The sequence below is a fragment of the Borostomias antarcticus genome, assembly GCF_949987555.1.
Source record: "Borostomias antarcticus genome assembly, chromosome: 7".
Taxonomy (NCBI): Eukaryota; Metazoa; Chordata; class Actinopteri; order Stomiiformes; family Stomiidae; genus Borostomias; species Borostomias antarcticus.
Genome location: NC_140240.1, coordinates 22,371,489 through 22,398,125, shown reverse-complemented (window position 1 = coordinate 22,398,125; position 26,637 = coordinate 22,371,489). Strand labels below are relative to the sequence as shown.

Genomic DNA, 26,637 nt, shown 5'->3' with positions numbered 1-26,637 from the left:
GCCACTGTTGACTCCTTCCGCTTCCTGGGCACCGCCATCTCCCGGGACCTCAAGAGGGAGCTGAACATCACCTCCCTCACCAAAAAAGCACAGCAGAGGATGTACTTCCTGAGGCAGGCCAGACTGCAGCACATCATCCACTCCGCTGAGAGGGTGATCCTTTGTAGACTGTCATCCCCACAGGACTTGCACACCTCCAGAGCCCTAAATGGGCTAGAAAGATTGCTGCCGACCCCTCCCATCCCGGTCACAGTCTCTTTGAAACACTCCCCTCTGGCAGGAGACTGCGGTCCATCGGAACCGGAACCACGGCACAGCTACAGGTGAAGTTTGTGCATGGTCCGCCAGGCACAATACCACAGCACAAAATTGTTCTTGTTTTGTCCACTGCAGTTGTCACAATGAAAGTCCACATGTGTTTCTCCAACTCCATGGTTGTTGAAGAAATTATGCATATAATTGATGACTGTGTTTGTGTGTTGATGAGGATGATTGTGTTTGGTGTTAACATTATGGACTTTAAGAGTGACTTAATATTTAACAACCAGATACTCTTAGCTAAATGCTTCATTCATGCCTCCAAGTGGAGGAAGATGAAACCTCTTTTCTGTCTTTAAAAGGGACATTGTGGACAACCATTTCTGTGCTTTGCGTCTAACCTCCTGGAGATACCAAGGTCAAAGCGGAAGCTCAGTGGGGAAAGAACCTTTTCAGTCGCTGCTCCCAAGCTCTGACCTACCCCTGCACATTCGACAGGCTTCATCACTGTCCATTTTTAAAACTAGTCTTAAAACCCATTTTTATTCATTGGCTTTCAACCTGGCATGAGACTTTGCTCCCGTTTTAATTGCCCTACTGTCTTTTATTGTTTCATTGTTTTGTTACTAATTGTATTACTCATGTACAGCACTTTGTTGCAGCCGTGGTTGTTTTTAAAGCGCTCTATAAATAAAGTTGAGTTGAGTTGAGTAATAAAAAGAAAACAAGCAAAAAGTCTCCCCTCTGTGCTTATGAAGAACTGAAGATCTTTGACGACCTCTAGTGTTACTATTGCACCTTATTTATTATTATTATTTATTTATTTAGTTTGTCTTTTTTTACTTGCATTTATTATTTCGATTAGATGGTATCAATATTTTTCCATGTGCCTTGTATATGTTTCAAGGAATTTAATGTTTTTATTGCCTTCATGTTTGCAATAAAATAAGCAGGTGCGCGGGTTGATGACGTTGCTTCCACGCGCCACAAATTTTAATGTTTATGCCGCGCGCTGAATTAGCCGTATGGTGCAGAGCGCGACAACTCGGTGGCAGCAGCACGTTATCAATTCTGGAATTGCTTCCAACTTTGAACAGGAGGACAGGGTAAAACTACCATGTTTAGCCCCCGCGGCACCCCTGGTTCCCGTAGCCGTAGGCAGTCGTCAAGGGTGACTGGCAGGAAGAGCTTCGCTGGCACACCGACGGGACTGCTCTTCTCTCCTCGCCGGACTTCGCTCGCGGCAAGGTGGATTAACGTCAGATAGCTAAATTAGCTACTCATCTTTACCGTCAGTCCGCGTGTTTCGTTGATGTTATGGTTAGCTAGCTTAGCTACATTAGTAAACGTATGTGTCGAGAACTCGGAGAGTTTTGTACTGTAGCTAGCTGCGTTAGCATGTCGACAACATGTTCTTTCATTGCAGGTCGACTCCCACGCGGGTACAGAGTCACTCCACCGCAGAAGCGGTCCACTTCGATGTCCAAACCTTCGGCTCCTCGCTGCCCGTCAAAGTCATGGAGGCTCTGACCATGGCGGACTGTAAGCAGCACATACGGCTTCAATCTCAGCGTTTGTTTTCTACGCATAGCAACTAGTCTCTACATATACAGTGCATTGTACTTGAATGCTGCGTGGTTTATTTAGCTAGCTGTACTGTTTCGATTCCATCTAGCCGACGACCAGATCTCGGTGAAGGTGGATGAGAGCGGCTGGGCATGGATGGTGTGTGGAGAGAGTCTGATCATCTGGAAGATCTGCCAGACAGCTGTGGCCAAGGTACAGATGTGGTCAATCAAGCCCCTGCTAGAGATGCACCAATCCACTTTTTTCAGCTCCGATCAGATTCCGATACCAGAATTTGGATATATGCCGATATCGATCCGATGCCAGTGGTCTTACTTTTCTTTTCTTTTTTTAAATAATAATTAAGTTGATGATGAATAATTCACATACACTTTATACACTTTGCACACCATATTCTTACTGTACTGCTACTGTACTGCATTGGACTATTATTAGGATATATTGTATTTTGTTGTTGAGGAGCCAAAACATGATAATTTTACTCACCAATTTTACCCAACCTATGGCTGCTTATACATTGAATGAATCCTTGAATTCTACTTAGTCTATATATTCATTTTCTCATAAGCAACAGTGGGTCTCAGCCTCAGTAGAGACCAACGGTGTCATATTTCACTATGACACGACAAGGAGAGGGAGAAATGACTAGTTTACAGATTGCCTCATTAATGTCATCAGGTCCCCTATTAGCAGTGGGTTTAAATCCGAAATATTGCCAAATAGGTGCATTTGCTTTTGGAGGTCCTCTGCCACCGTCTAGTGTAGCAAACTGGAGCAAGGCATGCAACTCAAGACTTTAACTCGTGAAAGTTCTCTGCAAACTATTTGAAACTTTTTTCACTATAACGTTTGTTTTTGCACCAAATGTTTGCTAACATAAGTAAACTGTCTGAAATGTAGGTTAGTGGTGAACTAGACGCTGGACTGAGGGAAATGTGAATTGTAGTCTATGATTGAATGAATGAATACCGGAGCTTTTTCACTTCAGACATCCTGATACTGGATGGGATTGGTCCCAGCTCTACCTTTGCCGCTGGCGGTGATGTTACCTCGGGTGTAGTGGTGACTAAAGAAGTGCTGTAGCAGAATTGTTAGATTTTACATTCAGGTGTTTAAAGAAGTGGGTACTGTGGGTCCATGGATAAAGAAGTGGGTATACTGTAGGTCCATGGGTATACTGTGGGTCCATGGGTAAAGAAATGGGTATACTGTGGGTCCATGGGTAAAGAAATGGGTATATTGTCGGTCCATGGATAAAGAAGTGGGTCTACTGTGGGTCCATGGGTAAAGAAGTGATTCTACTGTGGGTCCATGGGTAAAGAAGTGGGTCTACTTTGGGTCCATGGATAAAGAAGTGATTCTACTGTGGGTCCATGGGTAAAGAAGTGGGTACAGTATACTCCTTGTACCTCTATATACCCTCCACTACACCACTGTATGACCTGTACTGTATATATTTGAATGTTCAATGGTTCAACAAACCGGGCTCAACAGTTCACCAAACCCACGGTCCACTAGGCATCTCATCAATCAATCAATCAATCAAAGCTTTATTTATATAGCGCATTTCATACCCAGAGGCAACACAATGCGCTTTACAGAGAACAAGGGAGGTGGGCAGACATCCCACCCCTACATATTCCAGAGGGAAGCAAAAAAACTGTAATCACCCGGGGGCCAGATAAGTGAGCTGTAAAAATTCTTCCCTGACCCCTCTCAACAAGGCGATCGAGCAAGCTCCTGGAGTATGTTTGTCTACCGGCTAAGAACATTTATAGAGCAATAAATAACATTAAATTACATTTTCAGAGTAAGAGAGGCTAATAACATCATAGGAGAGACATGGCAAACATTGGTGTATGTCTGTGTGTGCATAAATGTGCCTGGGCCCAGATAGAGGCAGGGTCAGGGGTAGGATCGGGGTAGGAAAAGGATACGGACCCGGGTTAGGGTGAGGGGAAGGGGATCTCATCAGGAGTCACAGTTCACCAAACCCACAGTCCACTAGGCATCTCATCAGGAGTCAAACTTCAGTTAGATTTACATACTTGTTGAAATTAAATGCCAATAGTTTTCTACACAACCTTTTTTCCCCCCCAAAGGAACAGCACATGCCCCACACACACACAACACATGTTAATAGTAAAAATACGATCATGCTATTGCTGTGTGTATTGGCAGCATTCTTGCATTGCTGTATGATACAGTTAGCCTACTTCCACAATAATAGATAGATGGATCGATAGATGGATGACTAACATTAATGTTAACATATTGTAATGAGAAAGTGGGAGATAATTGATGTAAATGTTTTGGATCATGTAGTGCCCAGGTAGTGTCATATTGTAAGTTGTAGTATCTCCTGTCATCTTAATTTTCAAATTTTTGATGGATTTAGCTGGCTGTGCGATTTAGCCTACTACCAGAATTTACTGTGATACAATGTTAGATACATCTTCCCGAATTTACTTTTCGCCAATAGAGATTGGAGCTACGGGATTTTGCTGGCAAAGTGGGACAAAAGCTCGGGTGGTACAACAAGGGTATACTTGGTTGACTGCAAAATGAAAATCGATAATGTCAACAATATAAATCGTTCCACAGTCGATTTGTTAGGTTATGTTTTCACTAGAGATGTGTTGGACAGGTGTAGACAGCAGCAGCAGTGGAGTGAGTGAGTGAGAAGAGATATAATTATATAATAATTTATAGACCACTAAGACATTACAGTGTTGTATACAACAATTTTTGTAGACCTACCGGGTCAAAATAATTGCTGACAAAATAATTATCTTTTTGCTGGCTATACAATATCATTTTTGATTTGACATATTAACTACTACTTCTCTTGTCCCTCGTTGTTGTATTGTAGTTGTCTGTGTGTAAGGATGTCCATCTTCTCTTGTCCCTGGTTGTTGTAGTTGTCTGTGTGTAAGGACATCCAGCTGCCCACCAGTGAGTTTGCCTACAGTGCTGATCTCATCTCCATCTCATCTCCCTGCCCTTTGGAGACCGCAACCGTTCAGGTGGGTTGGTCACTACTAGGGATGAGACGGGATGGATTTTTCCATTACGGTACGGTACGGTATCTAGTTACATGGTACGATTTACGGTATTTCACGGTATACGGCATTTCACCTCCCCAACACACATAAAAAAACAAGTATTTACTATTTATTATATATTAATAGCAAGCTTATATTAAATTACAAAATTAACTGTTGCAAGCTACTTGAAATGTGAAGTTTCAGCAGCGCATTATTGTGTAATACCGTAAAGGTAATACCGTAAACACAGGGAATGTCATGGTTCTAATACCATGGACATTTTATACTGCGGTTCACGGTTTTACGGTATACCGCCTCATCCCTAGTCACTACTCCCCTCCCCAGCCTGGCTGCAGCCCTCAACAAATTGATACTCCAGTTAATTTGATATAACGTTTTTGTTTGTTTTCCCCGTCTGTGTAGTCCATCTCTGTCATGGCAGTAGCACCAGAGGGAACGGCCAGATTTTGGCCCAGCCTGGCCCACGAGGGCAACTACACAGAGACTGTGGTCGACATGGGAGAGAACCTCTGTAACTTTGTCATCGCTGTTAAGGTAAGGTCATACTGACGACTTCCCAATTAAATATTTTGTTTCCCCGCATATCAGTCTAAGGCCACTTTCATACCTAGATTTGTTCCGATTCAGAGAATAGGTTACAATGTTGCACTTCGACCTTAGCTCGATGTGTGTTCACACAGCAGTATGGACAGAGCAACCGATCTCCGGGTCTGCTCTGGTTCTGAATACGCCTTCAACACCACACGCTTGTAAACATTTTTGTGATTGGTCCAAATTTTGCGGGAAGTTTGGATTTCTGGAAATCCTTTTTTCGCTGACACCAGTGATCAACCCATAATGGAAAATGGAGCTTCAGCGGCGTACATGTATAATAGCGTTGATTGGTCTTCTCTGGGTCATATGTTCGGTACAGTGTATGGTAAGCATGTAACGGTAACCGCGGTATTACGGTAACCGCAATATTTTTTGGTCACGCGGTAACCTTGGGACTGGCTCGGTAAAACCGTAGGCTAAAGTCACTGTTCTGGACTGGTCAGATGTCTTAGTTATATCAAGCTAACTATTGGCATCGGTGTGCATACGGTGTCATATTTATTCAGTTTAAGTAATTTACGATCGAGCTAGCTAACCACCTTTAGCTCAATTGGCTCAGTTGCTGGTTAGCGATGAGAGGAGGAGTCCCAGCCAAGCTGATAACCCTCCGTTGCAGGGATGCAACGGTCGGCTAGGATCCTGCCTCTCATAGCTAACCAGCAACTGGTCACGTAGGGCGCATGTTCAATCCACACTAGTCACGTAGCGTTCCGTTGCCCTGGAGGTCCACCCGTCTGTGAGCGCAACAGAGGATGCCTGGGATAATTCACTGACAACTTTTGTCTTTTCCTGCTCATAAAGATTTGGCACGATCTTCTCAGCAAAGTGGGTGCGTGACGTAACATGGCTCAAGCACATCCAGTATATCTTTAAACCCCTCGTTTTGCACAACGGAATATGGCTTCATGTCTGCAGCTATACACCCCAATAATACCTTTTGTAATAGCTTTAGCCCGGTCGGATTCTTAAGCTAAGGGCTGCTTAAATGCCGTGGTGATGAGCGGTTGTAGAGCAGGAGTTTTTCAAGCTCTTCAGCTCCTCCGCTAGCCATGTCTACCGCTGGCAGCGCCTGACTAGTGTAGATCGAACATGCGCCCTACGTGACCACGATGCCTACATCCTTTTTGTTTTATTATTTTTTATAAATCTTTTCGCGGACCACGTGCGTGCCGAACCGTAGAGAGATTTTCTGTAACTAGATGTCAGAACCATCTAGCCTAGATCTGCACCCCCCCCCCCATGTCCTCCCATCGTTTCTTTCCATTCTCTCTTTCCTCATTCATCTCTTCTTTCTCTTCCTCTTCTGTCGTTTTTTTTTTTTTTTTTTTTTTTTTTAGACCTGTCACTTCTTTCATCCAGTCTCCTGCCGTAGAAGCGCAGCATCAGAGATCAGACCTGGGCTCTCTGCTCAGCCTCTTTGCCTCTTGCTCAACACACCATCTATACCCACAGACCTCTATCACTGCTCAACACACCATCTATACCCACAGACCTCCTCTATCACTGCTCAACACACCATCTATACCCACAGACCTCCTCTATCACTGCTCAACACACCATCTATACCCACAGACCTCCTCTATCACTGCTCAACACACCATCTATACCCACAGACCTCCTCTATCACTGCTCAACACCATCTATAACCACAGACCTCCTCTCACTGCTCAACACACCATCTATAACCACAGACCTCCTCTATCACTGCTCAACACACCATCTATAACCACAGACCTCCTCTATCACTGCTCAACACACCATCTATACCCACAGACCTCCTCTATCACTGCTCAACACACCATCTATACCCACAGACCTCTATCACTGCTAAACACACCATCTATACCCACAGACCTCTATCACTGCTCAACACACCGTCTATACCCACAGACCTCCTCTATCACTGCTCAACACACCATCTATACCCACAGACCTCCTCTCACTGCTCAACACACCATCTATACCCACAGACCTCCTCTATCACTGCTCAACACACCATCTATAACCACAGACCTCTATCACTGCTCAACACACCGTCTATACCCACAGACCTCTACTGAATAGTGGTGCAACAGATCATCGTTGATCCGTGATTGTAAGGAAAGCAGAAGCACTTTAAAAACCGTACACATCAGAAGTGTTTAATAAATGCTATGGTGTTTTTTCCAAAGTACAAATCTTCTTCCTCTTTAAATTTTGATTTAAAACTGTGTTTAATACCGTGATATAGGCTACCGTACCGTGGACCTTGATACCGTGATATTACCGTACAGTGAGTTTTTGATACCGTTAAATGCTTAGTGTATGGACAACATATCCAGTTTGAGTAGGTATCACGACTGCAGCTAGAGAACAATGTTCTATTGTATTGCATATGATCAGGAGAAGACGCACTGCTCAACAGAACATTGAAAGCCCATTTCCTTCATGCACTCGCTTAACAGTTTATAGACTTTGTAGACAGTGCAGGGTACAACAATGAGTTGTATCGGTTTGTGGGTAACGTGCGTTCTCACTGCAAACGAATCGTCTCGCGGGCCGATTGCAAACAGGCTGAGACCACCCTCTCTATATGGTCTCAGCCCAGTTGATTTGTTCCGGAGATATTATTAATTATTATACAACAGGTAGTTCCAACCGTGCGTCGTGATTGGACGAGAGGCATTCTGAACCGCGTATATACTTGGTTATGAATGGTTAAATCACCTGGAAATCTATCACCGCGCTGCTGGCTGTGTGCTTCCGAGCTGCGCTCTCGTGTCTACGAGCGCAGCACAGCCCCCCCCCCCCAATAAGAGGTCTTCACAGGTCGGGTAAATCCGAGAGGACCCGAACCCAACCCGAGACCCGTACGGGTCCGGGTCCACGTTCCCAAGCTTATATTATGGTCAATTGGGTTCGGGTGGATCTGATTCTATTACCTCGGGTCCCGGGTCTGTTTATCATTATGCGTTATACCCGAGAGAAACGCATGACGCGAATTGAGTGAGACCGCGGGCACGACGCGAGCGGAGACACGTAAATATGGCAGCCACCACCATGCTGCCACATCACAACCTGACAAAACAGCGATTGATCCTGTTGAGATTGAGAGGATAAATCGCCATTCCATCCAACTGTGATGCAACAGCATGCAAGCCAAACAGCCGTGACAGCCTAAGCGATTAATGCTACTGCTACTTGCTACTGCCTGTCGGATCCGTAAAATACCCGATCCGACTCAGGTCTCTGGCCTACTCCTGCTCTCGGACACAATCGGGTCCGGTATACATATTATAAAAAACACACAAAAAAGATCAGATCTAGTCGGATCTCGGAACGAATGCCTAGGGTCCATCTCGGTTTCGGGTCCACATTTTAGACCTGAGAAGACCTCTACCCCCAATATCCATGATAAAGCGGATCACTGCTTTTACCACGTAGGGGGCGGATCACTGCTTTTACCACGTAGCTTTACTTGTTTCAATATCGTAAAGTCAGGCGCGCAGATTGGCTGGGGCAAGGGGGGGCACTGTCCCCCCTGGTGGCCAGATGCGCAAACTGTCTGCAACGCGTCCAAAACATGTATTCTAGAGACTGGGTTGCGACCGGATCAGAGAAATGCACTGAACGGCTCCTGCTTGCGTGAGAATTGATTGTGCTGATTCCTCATCCAGTTATGGGTGGATGGAAAACTTTCAACTGAATGTTCATATTGTTCTGATAATTTCGGCTATAGCAACATAAGAGTGGCAGCTTTGACAGCAACCCAAACATGAGCTAATCCCATAGCTGTAGGCCTACCATTGCTAGCCATGAACGAACTGTTGGATACTGCACATCTGTGCAACGTATCCATTGTCCAGTTGTCAAATTGATTATGCACGCACTATTATTCTTTTGGTGATTATTCTTTGATATAAATGCAGATAGGCTACATGTGAAGAGGCTACATGTGAAGAGGCAATTGCTGGATTCTAATACGCTGTTTATAATGACACATCCCGACATTGAAGCATGAAAGGCGTAGCATACATTCCGTTTTAGTTTTTGGAAGAATTTATTGGAAAATATTGTTTGAAGTAGGCCTAGGCTATATTGAAACGAATTCCAAATTTTTGTGCTAATGGACGGCGCAGCGGAGGCGCAGTTGAACGAAACGTGGATATTGGAAATAATAAGCACTATGTTTTTAAATGTTGTGGGTCAATCATGCAGCTGTAACAGAATATGCGCATTCCAATGTATTTTACCACTATAATCCCTATTTGATGGGGGGGGGGGGGGGGGGGGGCTGGGACTGACTGCCCCCCCTTATCAAAAAGTCAAACTGCGCGTATGCGTAAAGTGTTCTTAATTTGTATTCTCTGTTCTTATAGTTTTTATTATATTTTACGTACTCTTTTAATTTTTAATTATTTTACTTTTATTGTGACATTGACAGTAAAGTATCTATCTAAATTATTTTTTGGTTCATTTTAACCTCCCTTCCGTCCTCCTAAATTTCTCTCAGGGTGGCACCTTCATCATCTCGTCCTACCGAGGCCAGATGATTCGTCTTGGTGCAGACGACTCTGGGAAGCTCCAGCAGAGGGCGCTCCAGCACGGCCAGGGCGTGTTGTCGGGCATCGGGCGCCGTGTCTCCAGCCTCTTTGGCATGCTTGCCCCTCCCACCAACGACACGGTAAGGCAGTGTAGACACACTCTAGTGTAGTGTTGTCTAGAAAGGGCAGAGATATAGATGCCACCTTTTTTCCCCATAACATTCCACCAGCCCAAAGTTAAACTTATTTCAACTGGGCGCACCCCCCCACACAACCCCCCCCTCCTCCAAGCTACTTTTTCTAACATAGTGGTTGAATACTAGCCTAATGATTTTGTCATTTCACACTGTGTACACCAGTTACTAAATTACAGCAGTAGTCAGGACCACAACAGTCTTGCTTATGTACACTAAGGCTTCAGTCTTCCTCAGCTCCACAGTGTGCTGTGGGCGAGGGACACTGGCGTCCTGTACTCCCTCACCTCCTCCAGACTCAGTAAGTGGGAGGTGGAGGAGGGCTCGGAGCTGCAGGTCCTCAGCTGGGACTCCAGCCGCGTCCTCACAGAGAGCATCGCTGATGCCATTTGGGTGAGTACAGGGGGACTTCCTGGCAGCATGGGTGGCGCTGTTGCACGCTGTAAGTTGTGTGTGTTATGTTTAGGAGGGATCCCTAAGAACTTGTACACAGAATGTACAAGTGATATTTAAAAAGAAGTTGGGGGATGTCTGATGTATGGATGCACAAATTTTTTCTACCGATAACCGACAATTAACCTACTTTTCATGGTTGATACCGATAAGATGATAATTTCACATTTTTGTATTTTAAGAATGTTCTAGGGTGGGTGTATCCATTTAATTGCTTTAGCCTTTGGGCGGTCTCCAGTAAACTTCCTGCAGTTTTGAAATGCCTGTTGAGTAGGTAGCCCCGTGAGGCCATCCTGATCTTGCGAGCTCACATTCTGTTTCCCTCCCAAATCAGTCTGGATACTCCCTCCCTGGAGATCCGTTTGTGCCAGATCAGAAAACGATCTAGCCAATCTGAGAAATAATAGCAGCTACGCTGGGCGGGTTTAGTTGTGATGACAGCGAGGAGCGGTTGAAGTTACCGCGTGATAGACAGATGGTTCATCCAATCACCTGCCAAGTATTTTTGAAAGTGCCTGCCCTTTTCCAAACAGAGAGTTCTGTCAGGTTATTGTATAGGCTATGGTTTTTTATGATAATGCAGGCTGCTAGCGCTATGTGTTCCTTCAATACATCTTCGTTGTGATGACAACCTTTCGGGTGATCTGTTGTGCTAAAACTCGTGGACTTATCCCCTGGCTTCATATTGTCAGCTCTAATGGCTATAATTTCAGGGTTTGGAAAAATACATATACAAATTTCCCATTATTTGCAGTTTATCAGCCCAATGTGTATCATACATCCCTAGTCTGAAAGAGGAATGATTGGAACAATATTGATGTTGATGATGCCATGATAGTGTGGCATGCTTTCTTCACACAATGACAAACATCAACAATGTCGTCTGGTTCTTTTTTGCCACCAATCAGGGATCAGAAAGCAATTATGAGGAAATCAAGGAGGGGGTGAACGTGGCTTACCTGGATATGCAGCTCAGCCAGTGAGTTAACATTTTATCAAGGTTGTGTGTGCGTGCGTGCGTGCGTGCGTGCGCGCGCGGTAGTGATGGTGTGCGGTAGTGATGGTGTGAGTTGAGATGTAGGTTAATCAAAACTAATCCCATACGGTGTGTGGTAGCGATGGTGTGTGTTGAGATGTAATCAAACCTAATCCCGTACTGTGTGTGGTAGTGATGGTGTGGTGGTGCTGGCAGCGGCCTGGCATCCGTCGGACTCCCCCTGCCTGGCGTACTTCTGCCTCGTCAGCCTGCTGGACTGTGGCGGCAGCATCTCAGACCAGCTGTCTGTTGAAGTCACCAAGTACAATCCCCCATTCCAGGTCAGGCCTCTTACTCCCGTGGATATTAAAGACCCAGTCCGCCATAAAAGTAAATACGGTTTTGCCTGGTTATTTACAATACGACAGCGCCCCCGCGGGGTTTGGCCGTTCACCACACCACGCTTCATCCTATCGTCAGGTCACTGGTTCCCCAGTGGGCAGTTATTCTCCATAACAACACTAATCGACACCAAACTAACTAGGCCAAGAGGAATCCAATGATGGATAGATAGATGGATAGAATCTATGTTTTTTTCCCGTATTTCCTCGAGTTCCAATATGATCTATTTTTCCTTTCACACCAACACTAGGTGACTGACCAAAACGAAAACAAAAGAAAGAAATGCATTTACTTTTCGATCCCGGACTGCGGCTTTAAGCCAGTGTAGTTGTCATCTCTGCATTGATATTAGAAACATATAAAACAAATGTTCCATGTTTTGGTTGTTAGAGTGAGGACACCCTCCAGACCACTAGGCTGGTGTTACCGCGAGCCTCCAGCTCTGCCGCCTTCCTCTACAACGAGGAGCTGGTGTTCGCCTGCTCCACGGGCGCCGGCAGGGGGGGCCTGCCTGAGGAGAAGATCCTCTTCAACTCTCCAGGTAAGAGGCACTTAACATCACATTAGTCATTTAGCAGAGGCTTTTATCCAAAGTGACTATAATGGCAATAATTGCATTTAACGTAGGAAGTCAGTGTACTACTACTCGCCAGAACTCACAAGTGCATCTCCTTTCTAAACAAGTGACGAAGAGCATAATCTAGTGCTGAAGAGCGTAATCTAGTGCTGAAGAGCATAATCTAGTGCTAAATCCAAAGTATAAGAGTAGCAAAGTATAAACACAATAGGTGTGTAGGAGGGAGGATCCTGGCACGAACCATGGCATCCAGGTAACCTATATTGCCCGCTGGCCAGTTGACATTAGGGCTAATGGGATGCTACTCCCAAAATAGAAAAATAATAATTTGCGAAGAGTCAAGTCAGCTTGGAGGGTGAAATCATTTGGGTGGCCGTCCACAACAACACTGTATCTTTAAAATGATCTCAGCAGCAGATGAAGGCTAGTATTGGCTCAGTAGCATAATTGTTGAATAGTCATTTAAGAGAATGTCAAGTCAAGGACACTAGTGAAAGTTTACACTGAGTCAGGTGATTTAAAGGGGAACGCCACTGTCATAGCAAGTTTAGCTCAAATGTCGCTTTGTCCTCAATGAAACCGATTGGTACAGACCAACATTTAACCGATCCGTGCAGTAGTAAGCTATCTCCTTTTTCCTCTGTGCGCGCACCCCCTTTACAATGGAGGGCTATGGGCCTCTGCTAAAAACTATGATAAACATGCATTTTCAAGGCAGGAAGCGCCAGGAAGCCCCTTACCGGTCAGTAGAATGTTGTCGTGAAATGAATCGCCATCCCCATGTGTTGACGTGTTAGGCATGGCTAGGAGGATGTAAACAACCGTCTAGCTTTACCGCGCACACTCACGCTCCTGCAACACGCGGCGGAAGGATACAGTGTGAAAGGTATGGTGTAGTGCGTTCGGCGAAATAGTTCTGGCTCAAATGGAGCTTTTGTTTCAATATTCGGTTTGAGAATGCGATATATTTCACATGACAGCATAATGACACTGGTAAGATGATCACTCTCTCCCTCTCTCTCTCTCTCTCTCTCTCCATACTACACCATACTATACCATACCTTTCACACCCTCTCTCTCTCTCTCTCTCTCTCTCTCTCTCTCTCTTTCTAGGGGACCACCTGCGAGGGGGCGGCTGCTGTGCCAGCCTGCCCGTCTTCTTCTCTCAGAACAGCGGGCTGGTGGCGGTGGTAGCTCGGGAAAGTGCCTCCATACTGCCTGAGACCATGGAGGACTCGCTCTGCTCCTCGCTGGCTGGACCTGGGGCTGAGGTGAGGGCTACGCACACCAGGGACCTCTCTAAAGACGAGTAAAGAAGTAGGGACAAGGCAGCCTCATGAGACCGTCCTGATCCCGCCAGTTCACTTTCAGTCTCTCACCGCAGATCAGTCTGGACTTCCAGCTATCGCGAACGATTTCTCTCTGATTATGTTTTGACCGGGCCAATCAGGGACTGTTTTCTAACTGCTGGGCTGCCCCCAAGTAGAACGCAGCCTCTGAATGGTTCTGGGTGAACTGTTTTTTTTTCTCTCGCTTCGGGAATATGTAGGAGTAGGACCTATGCCCATCCCCCCATTGCTCTCTGTAAAGCGCATTGTGTTGCATATATCAGTACTGTTCTTGAATTGTTTTTGTTGAATTGTTTCCCTAGCAATCCCCACAGAGTTCCCCTAGCAGTTTTGGCACACACAATATACGTCCATTTGAGACCACGTGTGCTCGGTAGGAAAAAATGATTTTACGATTCAAAATTAACGATAATTGATTCATAAATCCCGAGATCGATCTTTGTGTACAATGATCTTTCTGTACAATTTACAGTATTAGTTCTCTGAGACTCATATATCAAGCCAAATTGGTGTTGTAACTGAAATATCCCTTACCGAATCGATATCGAATCGGAAATCGAATTGAATCAGGACCTTGTAAATCGTAATCGAATCGTTTTGGGAAATCAGTGACGATACCCAGCCTGAGTGTGCATTAGGGGTAGCCTCGTGGAGACCGTCCTGATCTGGTGAGCTCACATTCCGTTTCTGTCCGCACATCAGTCTGGCAGGGCTCAACAGAAATCTGTTTGTGCTAGATCAGAAAGCGATCTAGCCAATCAGCATCCTGTGAGGTTGATTGGTTGAAGTTAGCCCATGATAGACAAATGGTTCATCCAATCATCTGCCAAATAGTTTTGAAAGAGCCTGCCCTTTTCCAGTTTCAATGAACCCTTCCCAGGTGGTTGTGTGGAACAAACCATCTGGCGCGTCAGGTTACATTAGGGGTGCCACAGTGAGGGAATGTATCCCACCGGTTAATAAACTCATGACAACACACCGGTTTTCATTTGAAATGTGATATGGGGCAAATGTGAGACACATTAAACAACATACTAATGAATAAGGCTCATTGTTTTTCCTTCAGGCAACCGCCATGGACACTCCTTCCAGAACAGAGCCTTTGGCTCAGGAGGACAAAATGAAACTCCTGAAAGCCTCTTTCATACAGTTCTGTCGGTAAGAGGCCTAACACCTTTTTCCTACATAAAACTGTTCTATTATTAAGAAAAATATTATTTGTTTGTTTGCTGAAGTGTGACGATGCCTTTTTCATCCTGGCTCAATACTTTATTGATTGTGTCCTTACTTAATATCCTGTGCTAAATATCCTGTCCTCTATATAATTCTTACTGGTCAAAACATAAAACGAAATCTTAACAGTGGTAGATGTTGAGTGTTGGGCAGGGTAATTGTATATGCACTAGGTCTGAGCAATATTGGCATAATATCGTACATTCTCAACAATTGACAGCCATCATGGTTGAATGAGAATATTGTGATGGGACAGACGATAGTTTAGCCTATTTAAATTTTAGTGCCAGTCCATAGTAGAGCAAAGTGTGTGAGTGCAAGACAGGCAGCATACAGTTGTCATGCTTATTTCTGTTTGCAAATTTCAATAGCCTTTGAAGCCTTTCATTATGTTCTTCTCTATCTGATGAACATGCCTTTTGTGAGAGTGACACTATTGTGAAATCTACTGGTTTTAAAAGCCTACTTTTCCTTTTACTTCCCATTATATATATGATTTGTTAGCCTAGCCTATTATTTTTATTTAACCTTTTATTTAACCTCCTTTGCAAGGGAGCCGTGCATACAAAACACACAATATAAATACAAATGAATAGAAAATACAATGCACACACTGTACCAAGTACCTAATGAAAAAGCCATTGCAAACAACAGGGGAAAAGTCTTCTGAATTGTTCTAATGGCACTAGTGCATTCAACTTGAGAGTTTAGGACTTTGTTCCATAGAAACGGTGCAAATAAATGACCAAACTGCTGAGGCGAGGTAAGCAACCGGCTGCACCCCACCTCCCCGCCTCAAGAGGGAGCAGAGCGCTGAGCAGAACACTGCTATAGTCTATCCAGGCTTCTCTGACAAGCTGACTGGTTGACACGGCTCATAATGTAAGGACTGAATTGTAGCCTGTACTTTTTGCTGCTCCTCCACTATCATCCCGTACCGGAATCTGTGCTCGCTTTCTCTGTGCTTTCTCCACTGTCAACCTACCAGCACCGGGCCGCAGCAGTACCCATGCTGATTTAAGTTCCTGGTCAGGGCTCGGTACGAAAGATACTCACCGTACTGAAAAGCGATACTGCACTGACCGTTGATTGGTCAATGAAATCATCACAAAAACATCATCCCATGAGGTTACTGAAGAAGTTTAAAGCCCCGCAAAAACAATTGGTCGCCATTCACTTAAAGGACAATGCTCGTTTTTGACAACCTGGACCTTATTTACGACATATTATAAGACGTTTGACTCACCGAGATCACTTTGGTGTAGTTCGGAGGCCTGTAGAAGAAATGTAAAATCCAGCGCGAGCCAGTATATCCATGTAATGGCGGTGATTGGGGCAACGAGAATGCAGCTTCTAAAAATCTATTTTCTGCCGGGAAACGTTTGTTTTCATCAATCTGTCTGGATGAATCGCTAGTTGTGCTTACATAGAGCATAACTGTTGTGGTTTTCACATGCCATGATCTTTAGAAACGTCTTTCGAAACGAAATGGCTTCCTCACTTTCTCCAGCACTAATCGTTGCTCCAGCACGCTGTGCGCATGCGTGCTGGAGCAAGTGAGGAAGCTATTTCGTGTCTAACGACGTTTCTAAAGATCATATTACAGAGGCATGGGAAATACCACAACAGGCCTATGCTCTCTATGTAAGCACAACTAGCGATTCATCCAGACAGATTGATGAAAACAACCGTTTCGCAGCAGAAAATAGATTTTTAGAAGCTGCATTCTCGTTGCCCCGATCACCGCCATTACATGGATATACTGGCTCGCGCTGGATTTTACATTTCTTCTACAGGCCTCAGAACTACACCAAAGTGATCTCGGTGAGTCAAACGTCTTATAATATGTCGTAAATAAGGTCCAGGTTGTCAAAAACGAGCATTGTCCTTTAACACACTGTTTTTGTCAGGCACGATTTGGTGGGGGCCCAGACCATGATGGACGAGCTGTTCCCCCTGGACGGTGAGGGGAGCGGGGAGCTGGACGCCCTGGTGACCCGCATCAGCCTGGACCTGGTGGACGACTACCCCGCCTCAGACCCCCGCTGGGCAGAGTCCGTTCCTGAGGGTGAGAGATTCTCATTTCAGGTTCTAAAGCCTTAAAAATGATTATTTTATTCCCACCATCAAACCTGGGGCCCCATTTCATAGCTTGATTGATCTGACAGTGCAGTATAAAGCTTGCCTTTACCAATTCAATCACGTTAAGGTGTCTGCACACGGCCCCAACCAACGCCAACCAACTCCCAACACCCAACATTCTAAAGCTGGCAGTTGTTAGAATGTCATAAGTTTAAAATCCAGCTGCCAAATCCATACAACCGACACCAACAAACATGGCACACCGATCCAACGTTGGTGTTGGTTGGGGCAGTGTGCAGACACCTGTAGATCAGGGAGAAAGGAGTTGTGTGTCTGTGTGTGTGTGTGTGTGTGTGAATGTGAAGGGTCTGTCTATGTTTCTGCATCTCCAGAGAGCACCGGGTTCCCTCTGACCTCCCTCATCATCCTCCACCAGCTGGAGGACAAGATGAAGGCCCATGGCTGCTTCATGGACTTCCTGCTCCAGGTCCGTACGCTCTCTCAGTTCAGATTACTCTCAGACTGAGCTGCCATTTGGTCTCACTTCATCATTCAGTCTGAACAGGCTCCCATCACAGCTGTTTTCCCAGACGGGCGTTGGCGATGGGGGGGTCCTGGGCGATTAGTTCATCCCCCTAATCAATCACATCACGCCGTTTTATTCCGTCATTGCAAAGGACGCTGATTGGCCTGGTTAGAATTCCAACTGAGAAATCCCTCAGGACAAGAGCCTTTCCTGACCCTGAATCGCATTAGGAAAATTAAGGTGGGCGTGCGATTCGGGGGCTGGAGCCATGCTAGGCTCAAACTGGAATGCTTTCATGAACCAATCGAAGCATATGTATAAAAAGGCTTCTGCAAGGACTCCTATGCGATAACGTCAACACCAAGCTACTGGGAATGGACAGACGGCGAACACAGCAGGAGAGGCCAAGGAAAAAGTTCAGTTTCTCCATCTTTATGCAAATGAGAGCGAAGATTGTAAAGCTGCAGGCAGCTCCGGTCAGAGTGCAGAAAAGCCACCGTATTTCCTAATTGCACAGTAGCATCTGTCGGCAGTCAATTTGCTGTAGATATTATTCAGTGTCCAGTAAAGCTGATCTTGTGCGTTTTTTGCGTAGCAATTTTACAGTGCCTCTCTGTCTGTCTCCCTCTCGCTCTCTCTCTCTCTCTCTCTCTCTCTCTCTCCCTACCCCCCTCTCTCTCTTCCTCTCTCCCTTTTCCTTTCCTTTCCCTCCCTGCTCAGGTGGGCCTGCTGGAGCGTCTGGACCAGGTGTGTGCGCGCTCCTCTCCCATGGCCACCCGCCTGCTGCTGTGTGAGCACGCCGAGAAGCTGCAGGCCGCCATGGTGCTGAAGAGCCACCACGCCAAGCAGCCCCTGCTGCTGAACCCCGCTGTCCTGGCCGCCCTCCAGAAGGCCCAGGCCGCCGTGCCCGGCAGCCTCACGCCCGCCGATGTCTTCTTCAGAGAGGTACGCTGGCTAAACACGGGCTCGCGCTACAGGATGTTTCAAATCCTAACCGATTTTCGAAATCGGGTTGCACCACGCACATACGGAGAATCTTAACAGATGTTCTTGTCTGGAATCTCAAACAAGCGCACACGACAAGATTTGAAAATGACTGCTCATCATACATTACAGGATATTATTGTGCCTGAGGGAGCAGCAGTAACGAACCTCTGCCGTCTCTTGTAGTGACGTAATAACCGAAATATCAAACATGTTTGATATTATCGGGGCGGCCCCGATGGGTCTGCGAGCCAATCGGGAGGTATAAGATTGGATCTGTAAAACCCTCGCATTACAAGATAATCGGGGCCGAACATCGTTCCAGACCAGATTTCTCCTCCGATTATTGGGAGGGATGAATTGGGGAGAAATTGGCCCAAAAATCCTGTAGTGTGAGCCCGGCATAAAGACGACTGGTGATTGTTAATTGATAGATAGATGGATAGATGGATGAAGCAGCTCTCATACGGGTGTGTGTTTTTGATTGATTAATAGATAGATGGATAGATGGATGGAGCGGCTCTCATACGGGTGTGTGTTTTTGCGCAGGTGTCTCAACTCTCCTCCATCTTCGAGTGTCTCCTGGAGGAGGAGGAGCGCACTCTGAAGGACACCCCAGGGGATTCTGGGAACTGGGCTGAGGTGGTGATCAGTGTCAACACCATCATCAAGGTATCCATTCCAATGACAGCAGACTTGACTCACAGGGATGTCACCTATACAAATTGTATAGATGACATTTCACTGTCCCCCAAAAGTAGTATATAGGATAGTAGTGACAGTATAGTAGGATAGTAGTGACAGTATAATAGGATAGTATAGTAGGATAGTAGTGATAGTATAGTAGGATAGTAGTGACAGTATAATAGGATAGTATAGTAGGATAGTAGTGACAGTATAATAGGATAGTATAGTAGGATAGTAGTGACAGTATAATAGGATAGTATAGTAGGATAGTAGTGATAGTATAATAGGATAGTAGTGATAGTATAATAGGATAGTATAGTAGGATAGTAGTGACAGTATAATAGGATAGTATAGTAGGATAGTAGTGACAGTATAATAGGATAGTATAGTAGGATAGTAGTGACAGTATAATAGGATAGTAGTGACAGTATAATAGGATAGTATAGTAGGATAGTAGTGACAGTATAATAGGATAGTATAGTAGGATAGTAGTGACAGTATAATAGGATAGTATAGTAGGATAGTAGTGTGACATCCATCTTCACACTGTTTTTTATAGCTTTGCTTCTCTGGCCGGTTCAAAAGTAGCTTCACTGCAACATTTCCATAGACTATGGGATAAAATAATGGTTTCCATAGCCATTTGGGTGTTCTGGTGTGGGTAGTACCCTTACTGAACGTAGTAGTGTGTGTTAATGTCTGTGTGCGTGCTGTGCTCAGGATGTGCTGCAGGCTGCTGTTCAGTACAGAGAGACCAAGGCCTCCATGTACAGAGCCTCTGAGAACGCCACCCCCGAGCCTGAATACATACCATGGACGGGTAGGATCACACACACACACACACACACAATCTGATTTGATGGTACATTAACCAATTTGATAGTACATGCAACATTTTTCATGCAAAAGCGAAAGATTTCATTCCAACATTGTAAAAGTGTTTATTTGGACATAAAAAAGTAAAGCCACAATTCCATTAATTTGAGCTGTAATTTAACCCCCATTGCAATCAGTATAGAGCTACAGAACCGATGATGCACGACATGAGTTCCGTTTAAATTCAATATTTTTGGGGGACGTGTTTATTTGAATGGGACACAAATAATGACCACAATTCGTCCAAAATCGATTAATGACCAAAAATCGACTTTGAGCGTTTAATCAATTAATTGGACCCACCCCTTCTCACAACATCCCTCTCCCTCTCTCTTTGTCCCTCTCTCTCCTCCTCCCTCTCTCCTCTCATCCTCCCTCTCTCTCTCTTGCTCGTCCTCTTTTTCTCTCTCTCTCTCTCCTCTCCTCCTCTCATCCTCTCCGGCAGCCTCCAGTGGCGTCCGCTCCGTCATCTCCCGCCAGCACGAGCTCATCCTGCAGCAGGTGTACCCGCAGGCGGACTCTGCGCTGCGCGGCGCCCTGAGCGAGCAGCTGGGGGCTCTGCTGGACGTGTGCCTGGGCGGCTACGTGGCCCAGCTCAACTCCCTGGTCCGGCCTGACCAGCAGGAGCGCTACAACACCCTGGAGATGGAGTACACCCAGCGCCGGGCCCAGCTGCTGGCCCCGCTGCGTGAGTCTTGGCGCCGGGGCTCGGCTCCTCACTCAGTGGTGTTGAATGTTAACAGTGAAAACCCTGCCTTTTGAAGGCATCCTCCATCAGAGAATGCGGAGAAGTTCGGCTCCTTTCTTGAAAGAGGGCACACAACTCAAGAATAATGCTACTAAGGTTCTATGACCCGAAGAAGGATCACACACCCACACCTTGTTGATCGAAGCGAGAATAAATCTGTTGAAAATAGATCTGTTGATCGAAACGTTGTTGTACATAACGTTTTGGGAGCATTATACTTGAGTTGCGAGCCACTTTTCAATAATTGAACGCCTGTTTTCTACAGTTTGGCTCGGCACCAAATCAGGGACGTGCGTTAAGACCTACTACATAGTCCTGTTCTTGAGCGTGGCTTGAACATGGAGCCATCCAATGTATTGGGCATTTACCTCACTGTCCTGCACAAAATCACATTTCGTAGCTTTTTTATTAATTTACATAAATTACATTTCGTCTCCAGGTTGACGATATATTCTGTTAAGGTTAGGCATTTACTACTTGGTTCTAGTATCAACTAATTTAATTTGTCAACATAAGGGATGAGAATGTCCAGTACATGTAACTGAACGTATTTACTTAGACGTCCTCAATTCTGACGGAATGCTTCCAATACATGTGTAAGAGTACATCTGAAAAGTGTTTACTGACGATAATTTGCTGTATAGCTGGATGGCTCACAGGCTTATAATCTGACTCAACCGAAGTTTTGGGTATAAGCCTTGTTACTGTCTAATCAGTGGCGGCGGAATATGTTGTCTGCCCAATCAGATTCAAAAGAAAGAAATACAGCGTCCCCCCCCCTTCCCCGAATGGTATTGAGTCCAGCCAGACCTTTGTCCAGCACTGGCACAGCGTAAAAGTCTGGCTATGCGAGACTAGCATTGTTCCAGCTGTGTTTCTCTACCGGTTCTGTTCCAGTGGAGTTGGGTCAGTACCAGTGGGTGGCTGCGCTGGCAGAGAAGTACTGCGACTTCGACATCCTGGTCCAGATGTGTGAGCAGACAGACAACCAGAACAGACTGCAGCACTACATGAATAAGTTCGCTGACCAGGTACACACACACACACACACACACACACACTTGTGGTCCTGATCCCCTGGTCCTGATCCTGGTCCTAGCACTGCTTGGTTTGCATTCTCTTGTTTGAATCATTTGGCATGAAAGCAAGCATGCTTCTAATTCTCTGTACTTTTTTTCTTACCAGATGTATGGATGCCTGATGGAGGCTTGCTTCAGGTTAACCTTTGTCGTTTGCTGTAGAACTTTGCAGACTTCCTGTTCCGCTGGTACATGGAGAAGGGGAAGCGCGGGAAGCTGCTGTCCCAGCCCATCGCCCAGCACCAGCAGCTGGCCAGCTTCCTCCAGGCCCACCAGCACCTCAGCTGGCTGCACCACATCCACGGACACGACTTCCAGAGTGTAGGAAAACATCAAATAAACAAACAAACACATCTAGCTAAATGCAGCTTCACAAGCACCTCAGTTAGCTCTATACACACACACACACAGTAGGGCTGCATGATTATAACAGAAATTAATAATTGCAATTATTTTTCCTAATATTGTAATCTCAATTAAGTGTGATTAACTGCGGTGGCACATGCATTTTTTTTTTTTACAGGAGGTGCAGCTGCCACAATCATTCAATACTGTATAGTATCTGTTCCTCAAGGATTTATGTGCTAAAATCAGCATTCAAATCTATTAATAATTACCCTCATCATGAACGACTGGACGTAGGCTTCGACCTTTTGAATTGTGCAATGCTACATTTAGGGTTGTTTTAGCGTTTTTACAGCATTATATCACATGCTAGTTTGGAGAAAAGGATGTGTGTTTAGGTGATTATAATAAATTCGTAGTCGTTCGTTACAATTCGTTGTCAGATATAAAATCTGATTTCACCATGAAGTTGGCGCTGCTAGCCCTCCCTCCCTCCCTAGCCTGCTTTCAGACATCAAATTCAGAACCAACAAGCTAGCTTTCAACATTTAGTAGCACTAAAGATGGAGTTGGCGAGAATATAAGTTAGCAGAATCTAATAAGATGGCTGACTTTAGCAATACAGCTAGCTAGTAACAAGAACCTAACTAGCACAGCGTACATAAGTTAGTACTAGCTAGCCCAATGACCATGGGGACCTTCCCAAGTTGCCAGAGCTTTTAGGACACTTTCTATCCTTTTCTCTAGCAAAATTATTAATGGTTGAATGTGAGCCAATCATTCGACATGTCAACTGACAATTAGATTAAAGGAACACATTTATTGCGGCCTTTCGAGGTTAGTGTATAGCAGAGGCCAAAATCGATTAATACAGGAATAATTGTGCAGGCCTAATACACAGCTTACCTTAGTTGTCAGCATTGCCTCTGTTGCCGTTTCATAAACAGAGACATTTATCAGTGCTTGCCTGGTCACGTCCATAGGCTCACCGGACCCTGTACAGCCAGGCCAACATGGAGACGCGCTACTTTGTGAAGAAGAAGACTTTGCTGGCACTGAGCAAGCTGACCGCCCTGGCGTCCGACATGCCCGAGGAAGCCGTGCAGAAGCACGTTGACGGTAACAGCAGGAATCTTACATGAGGACGATCTTAAACGACCGTCTCTCTGTGAACAGGAGTTCCAAGTTCCACAGATTTCCCAATGTTATGAGTCGATCCTTAAAATACTGACGCGAAAGAAAAAGGAGGCCTTATGTATCCTGTGTTATAGTATATATATTTCATCCCATTTGTTAGCTGATTTCTAACTTTTAGAATCGTGTGTGCGTGTGTTTGTTTGTTCTAACAGACATCGTAGAGCAGGAGAGGTTCTTGCTGCACCAGGAGACACTGCCCAAGCAGCTGCTTGAGGAGAAACAACAGAACCCTGATTCTATGCCCCTGCTCAACGCTCACAACCTGATCAATGTAAGAAGCACACTATGCCCCTGTTCAATACTCATAGTTTTATACATAGTTTTTTATACATAGTTTTAATTTGTGTGTCTATTGTGTTGTGTTTTTTTACCGCTGCAAAACCAGTTGGCCCGCTGGGGGACGAATACAGTTTTACTACTACTACATTTTAAGAACACAGGCACCACTTCACCAGTCTTAGTATTGTGCTACAACAACAGCGTAAGGATTCAGGGGGTTCATCACAATGTTTTTGTTTTGCATCCCAAAAACGGAAAGATCACTCACAATAAATGTTCAGCACTGTTTTTCCAGACTCTTCTGATCGGAGTCTGGTGCCGTCGAGGCGGCCACGTCACTCCAAAAGCTTAAACTACAAAATTACTTCACAGCCATGTCTGCTCAGCACAAAGGAGGCCTGTTTTTCCCTTAATTACAGTTCATGGAAATTCTGCTTTTAAGTCAGGAAAAGTCAGGGAATTTGACATTTGACTGAGTGGGAGCCCTGCACCTCAGACACACAAGAAGAAAAAAAACGCCCCTAAAAATATCTACTGATACTTTCACTTTCCTCTCTTGACACCAGCTGTACATCTGCGATGACAACAGGCGGGCTAACGAGTACGACTTCAAGAAAGCCTTGGATCTGTTGGAGTACATAGACAAGGTATGCATCTTAATACGTGTCAAACTAACTCTAGCGTTGATAAATCAGGCCTGAGGTGGACAGAGTCGCTGATATGGGCTGTGCTCGTGTTATAGGAGGACGCTGTGGACATAGAAGGACTCAAGTGTGAGATCTTCTGCAAAGCCCTCAAGAAAGACAAGTAAGATCCCCATTCCACAATGCCCTCATCAGCTGTGTGGCCTTAAAGGGGCACAGTTATGCTTGTTTCAGTTAAAGGGCAATGCTCGTTTTTGACAACCTGGACCTTATTTACGACATATTATAAGAAGTTTGACTCACCGAGATCACTTTTGTGTAGTTCGGAGGCCTGTAGAAGAAATTTAAAATCCAGTGTGAGCCAGTATATCCATGTAATGACGGTGATCGGGGCACCGAGAATGCAGTTTCTCAAAATCTATTTTCGGCCGCTAAACGGTTGTTTTCATCAATCAGATTGGATGAATCGACAGTTGAGATTCCTCAAAGCGAGGCATTGTTGTGGTTTTCAAATACGGGGTCTTTAGCCTCTGTAATATGATCTTTACACGCCTTTCCCCACTTGCTCCAGCACGCATGCGCACAGGCCAGCGCGCAGACTGGCTATTCTCCGGCTCACATTCTCTGCGCTACGATCGTTGTTGGTGCCGAGAATATTGTCGTCGTCATTCGTCAGCAACAATCCGATCGTAGCGCAGAGAATGTGAGCCGGAAATAGCCAGTCTGCGCGCTGATTGATGAAAACAACCGTTTAGCGGCCGAAAATAGATTTTGAGAAACTGCATTCTCGGTGCCCCGATCACCGTCATTACATGGATATACTGGCTCGCGCTGGATTTTAAATTTCTTCTACAGGCCTCCGAACTACACAAAAGTGATCTCGGTGAGTCAAACTTCTTATAATATGTCGTAAATAAGGTCCAGGTTGTCAAAAACGAGCATTGCTCATTAATGGGCCTACACAGAGAATTTAAGTATTTAATCCAAATAATATTAACTTAAGCAAACGTGACTGTGTCCCTTTAAAGGAGTAGTAAAGGTGGAAGAGCAATTATCAGTCTTTCTCAAAAGTGCTAGTTTTGTCAACGTTTTGATCTGAACCATTGTATATGATCATGAGTAACCTTAAAACAGGGCTAAACATGCATTTTCCCTTTACTATTCCTTTAAGGAGCCATTTAGAAGGTAGTCAGGAACAGAAAAGCAACATTATCATTCAAACTCTTCATAACCAGGGCTTGTGTTGTCTTGACGTGCAGTTTATGAATTGTTGTTATGACGTTGACATTTGCCCCTCAGCTGGTTGTCTTCTGAAGGGAACGATGATCCTCTGGAGGCAGCCAAGGAGAGCATCTTTGTAAAGATCCTCCTCAAGCTCATACAAGAAGGTACGCAGCCACAATTTTGTCCCTTTTCTTACATTTCACTGAATTATCTTATTGTTTGGATTTTGGCCAGTACTACTGTTTTTTTCTTGTTTGATGTTATTTATTGTAATCCTTGACGTGTTTCTAACGTCTCGTCTCGTGGTTTCCAGGCGTTCCTCTACAGTCTTACCTGCCTGATGTTAAAGATCTGCTGGACTTTGAGGAGCTGGCAGCTTTTAAGTCAAAGCCCTACTTTGAGTTTGTGCTGAGAGCCGTCTATGAACATTACCTGCAAGCACAGATCTGACCCTTTTCACACAACTGCTCCCCCACTTGGATGTTGTTGTTTTTTTTATTTCTTTTACAATACATTTCCATTATTTGCCTGACAAAAGATTGCATTGTCTCTAAATAAATATCATATTTCTCTAATTGTATTTTTATTTTGAAGATACACACTTAGAAGTAATTTGTACCAGCCATTCGAAAAGTTCCACAATTCAACCCTAACCCTAACATAAAGAAAATAAGACTTTATTCTTTTTTTAAGTATAAAATGTCTCTGTGAAACCTGCTTGACAAAAAGATAAGTTAACACCCAAACCCACA

General features: G+C 44.9%; 1 protein-coding gene across 1 annotated transcript; it reads left to right on the top strand.

The window, feature by feature from the left end:
* Window positions 1-1,274: 1,274 nt before the first annotated feature.
* On the top strand, window positions 1,275-26,408 carry nup133 (nucleoporin 133). Its single transcript, XM_084441162.1, has 26 exons — window positions 1,275-1,506; window positions 1,685-1,800; window positions 1,934-2,037; window positions 4,767-4,871; window positions 5,316-5,447; window positions 10,000-10,170; window positions 10,462-10,617; window positions 11,586-11,656; window positions 11,847-11,994; window positions 12,446-12,596; window positions 13,746-13,903; window positions 15,048-15,139; window positions 17,125-17,282; window positions 17,689-17,783; window positions 18,543-18,767; window positions 19,356-19,478; window positions 20,214-20,313; window positions 20,815-21,057; window positions 22,015-22,148; window positions 22,359-22,517; window positions 23,525-23,660; window positions 23,891-24,009; window positions 24,584-24,664; window positions 24,760-24,824; window positions 25,961-26,049; window positions 26,199-26,408. Exons 1-26 carry the CDS (start codon window positions 1,376-1,378, stop codon window positions 26,333-26,335), a joined length of 3,399 nt encoding a protein of 1,132 aa, XP_084297288.1. The 5' UTR covers window positions 1,275-1,375; the 3' UTR covers window positions 26,336-26,408.
* Window positions 26,409-26,637: the final 229 nt, after the last annotated feature.

What these genes read in the sequence shown, in the direction of transcription:
- nup133 (XM_084441162.1), top strand. Translation starts at nt 1,376, where the DNA reads ATGTTTAGCCCCCGCGGCACCCCTGGTTCCCGTAGCCGTAGGCAGTCG. An exon ending in GCATCGCTGATGCCATTTGG is followed by an intron (nt 10,618 to 11,585) that starts GTGAGTACAGGG and finishes GCCACCAATCAG; the next exon opens with GGATCAGAAAGCAATTATGA. An exon ending in AGTACAATCCCCCATTCCAG is followed by an intron (nt 11,995 to 12,445) that starts GTCAGGCCTCTT and finishes TTTGGTTGTTAG; the next exon opens with AGTGAGGACACCCTCCAGAC.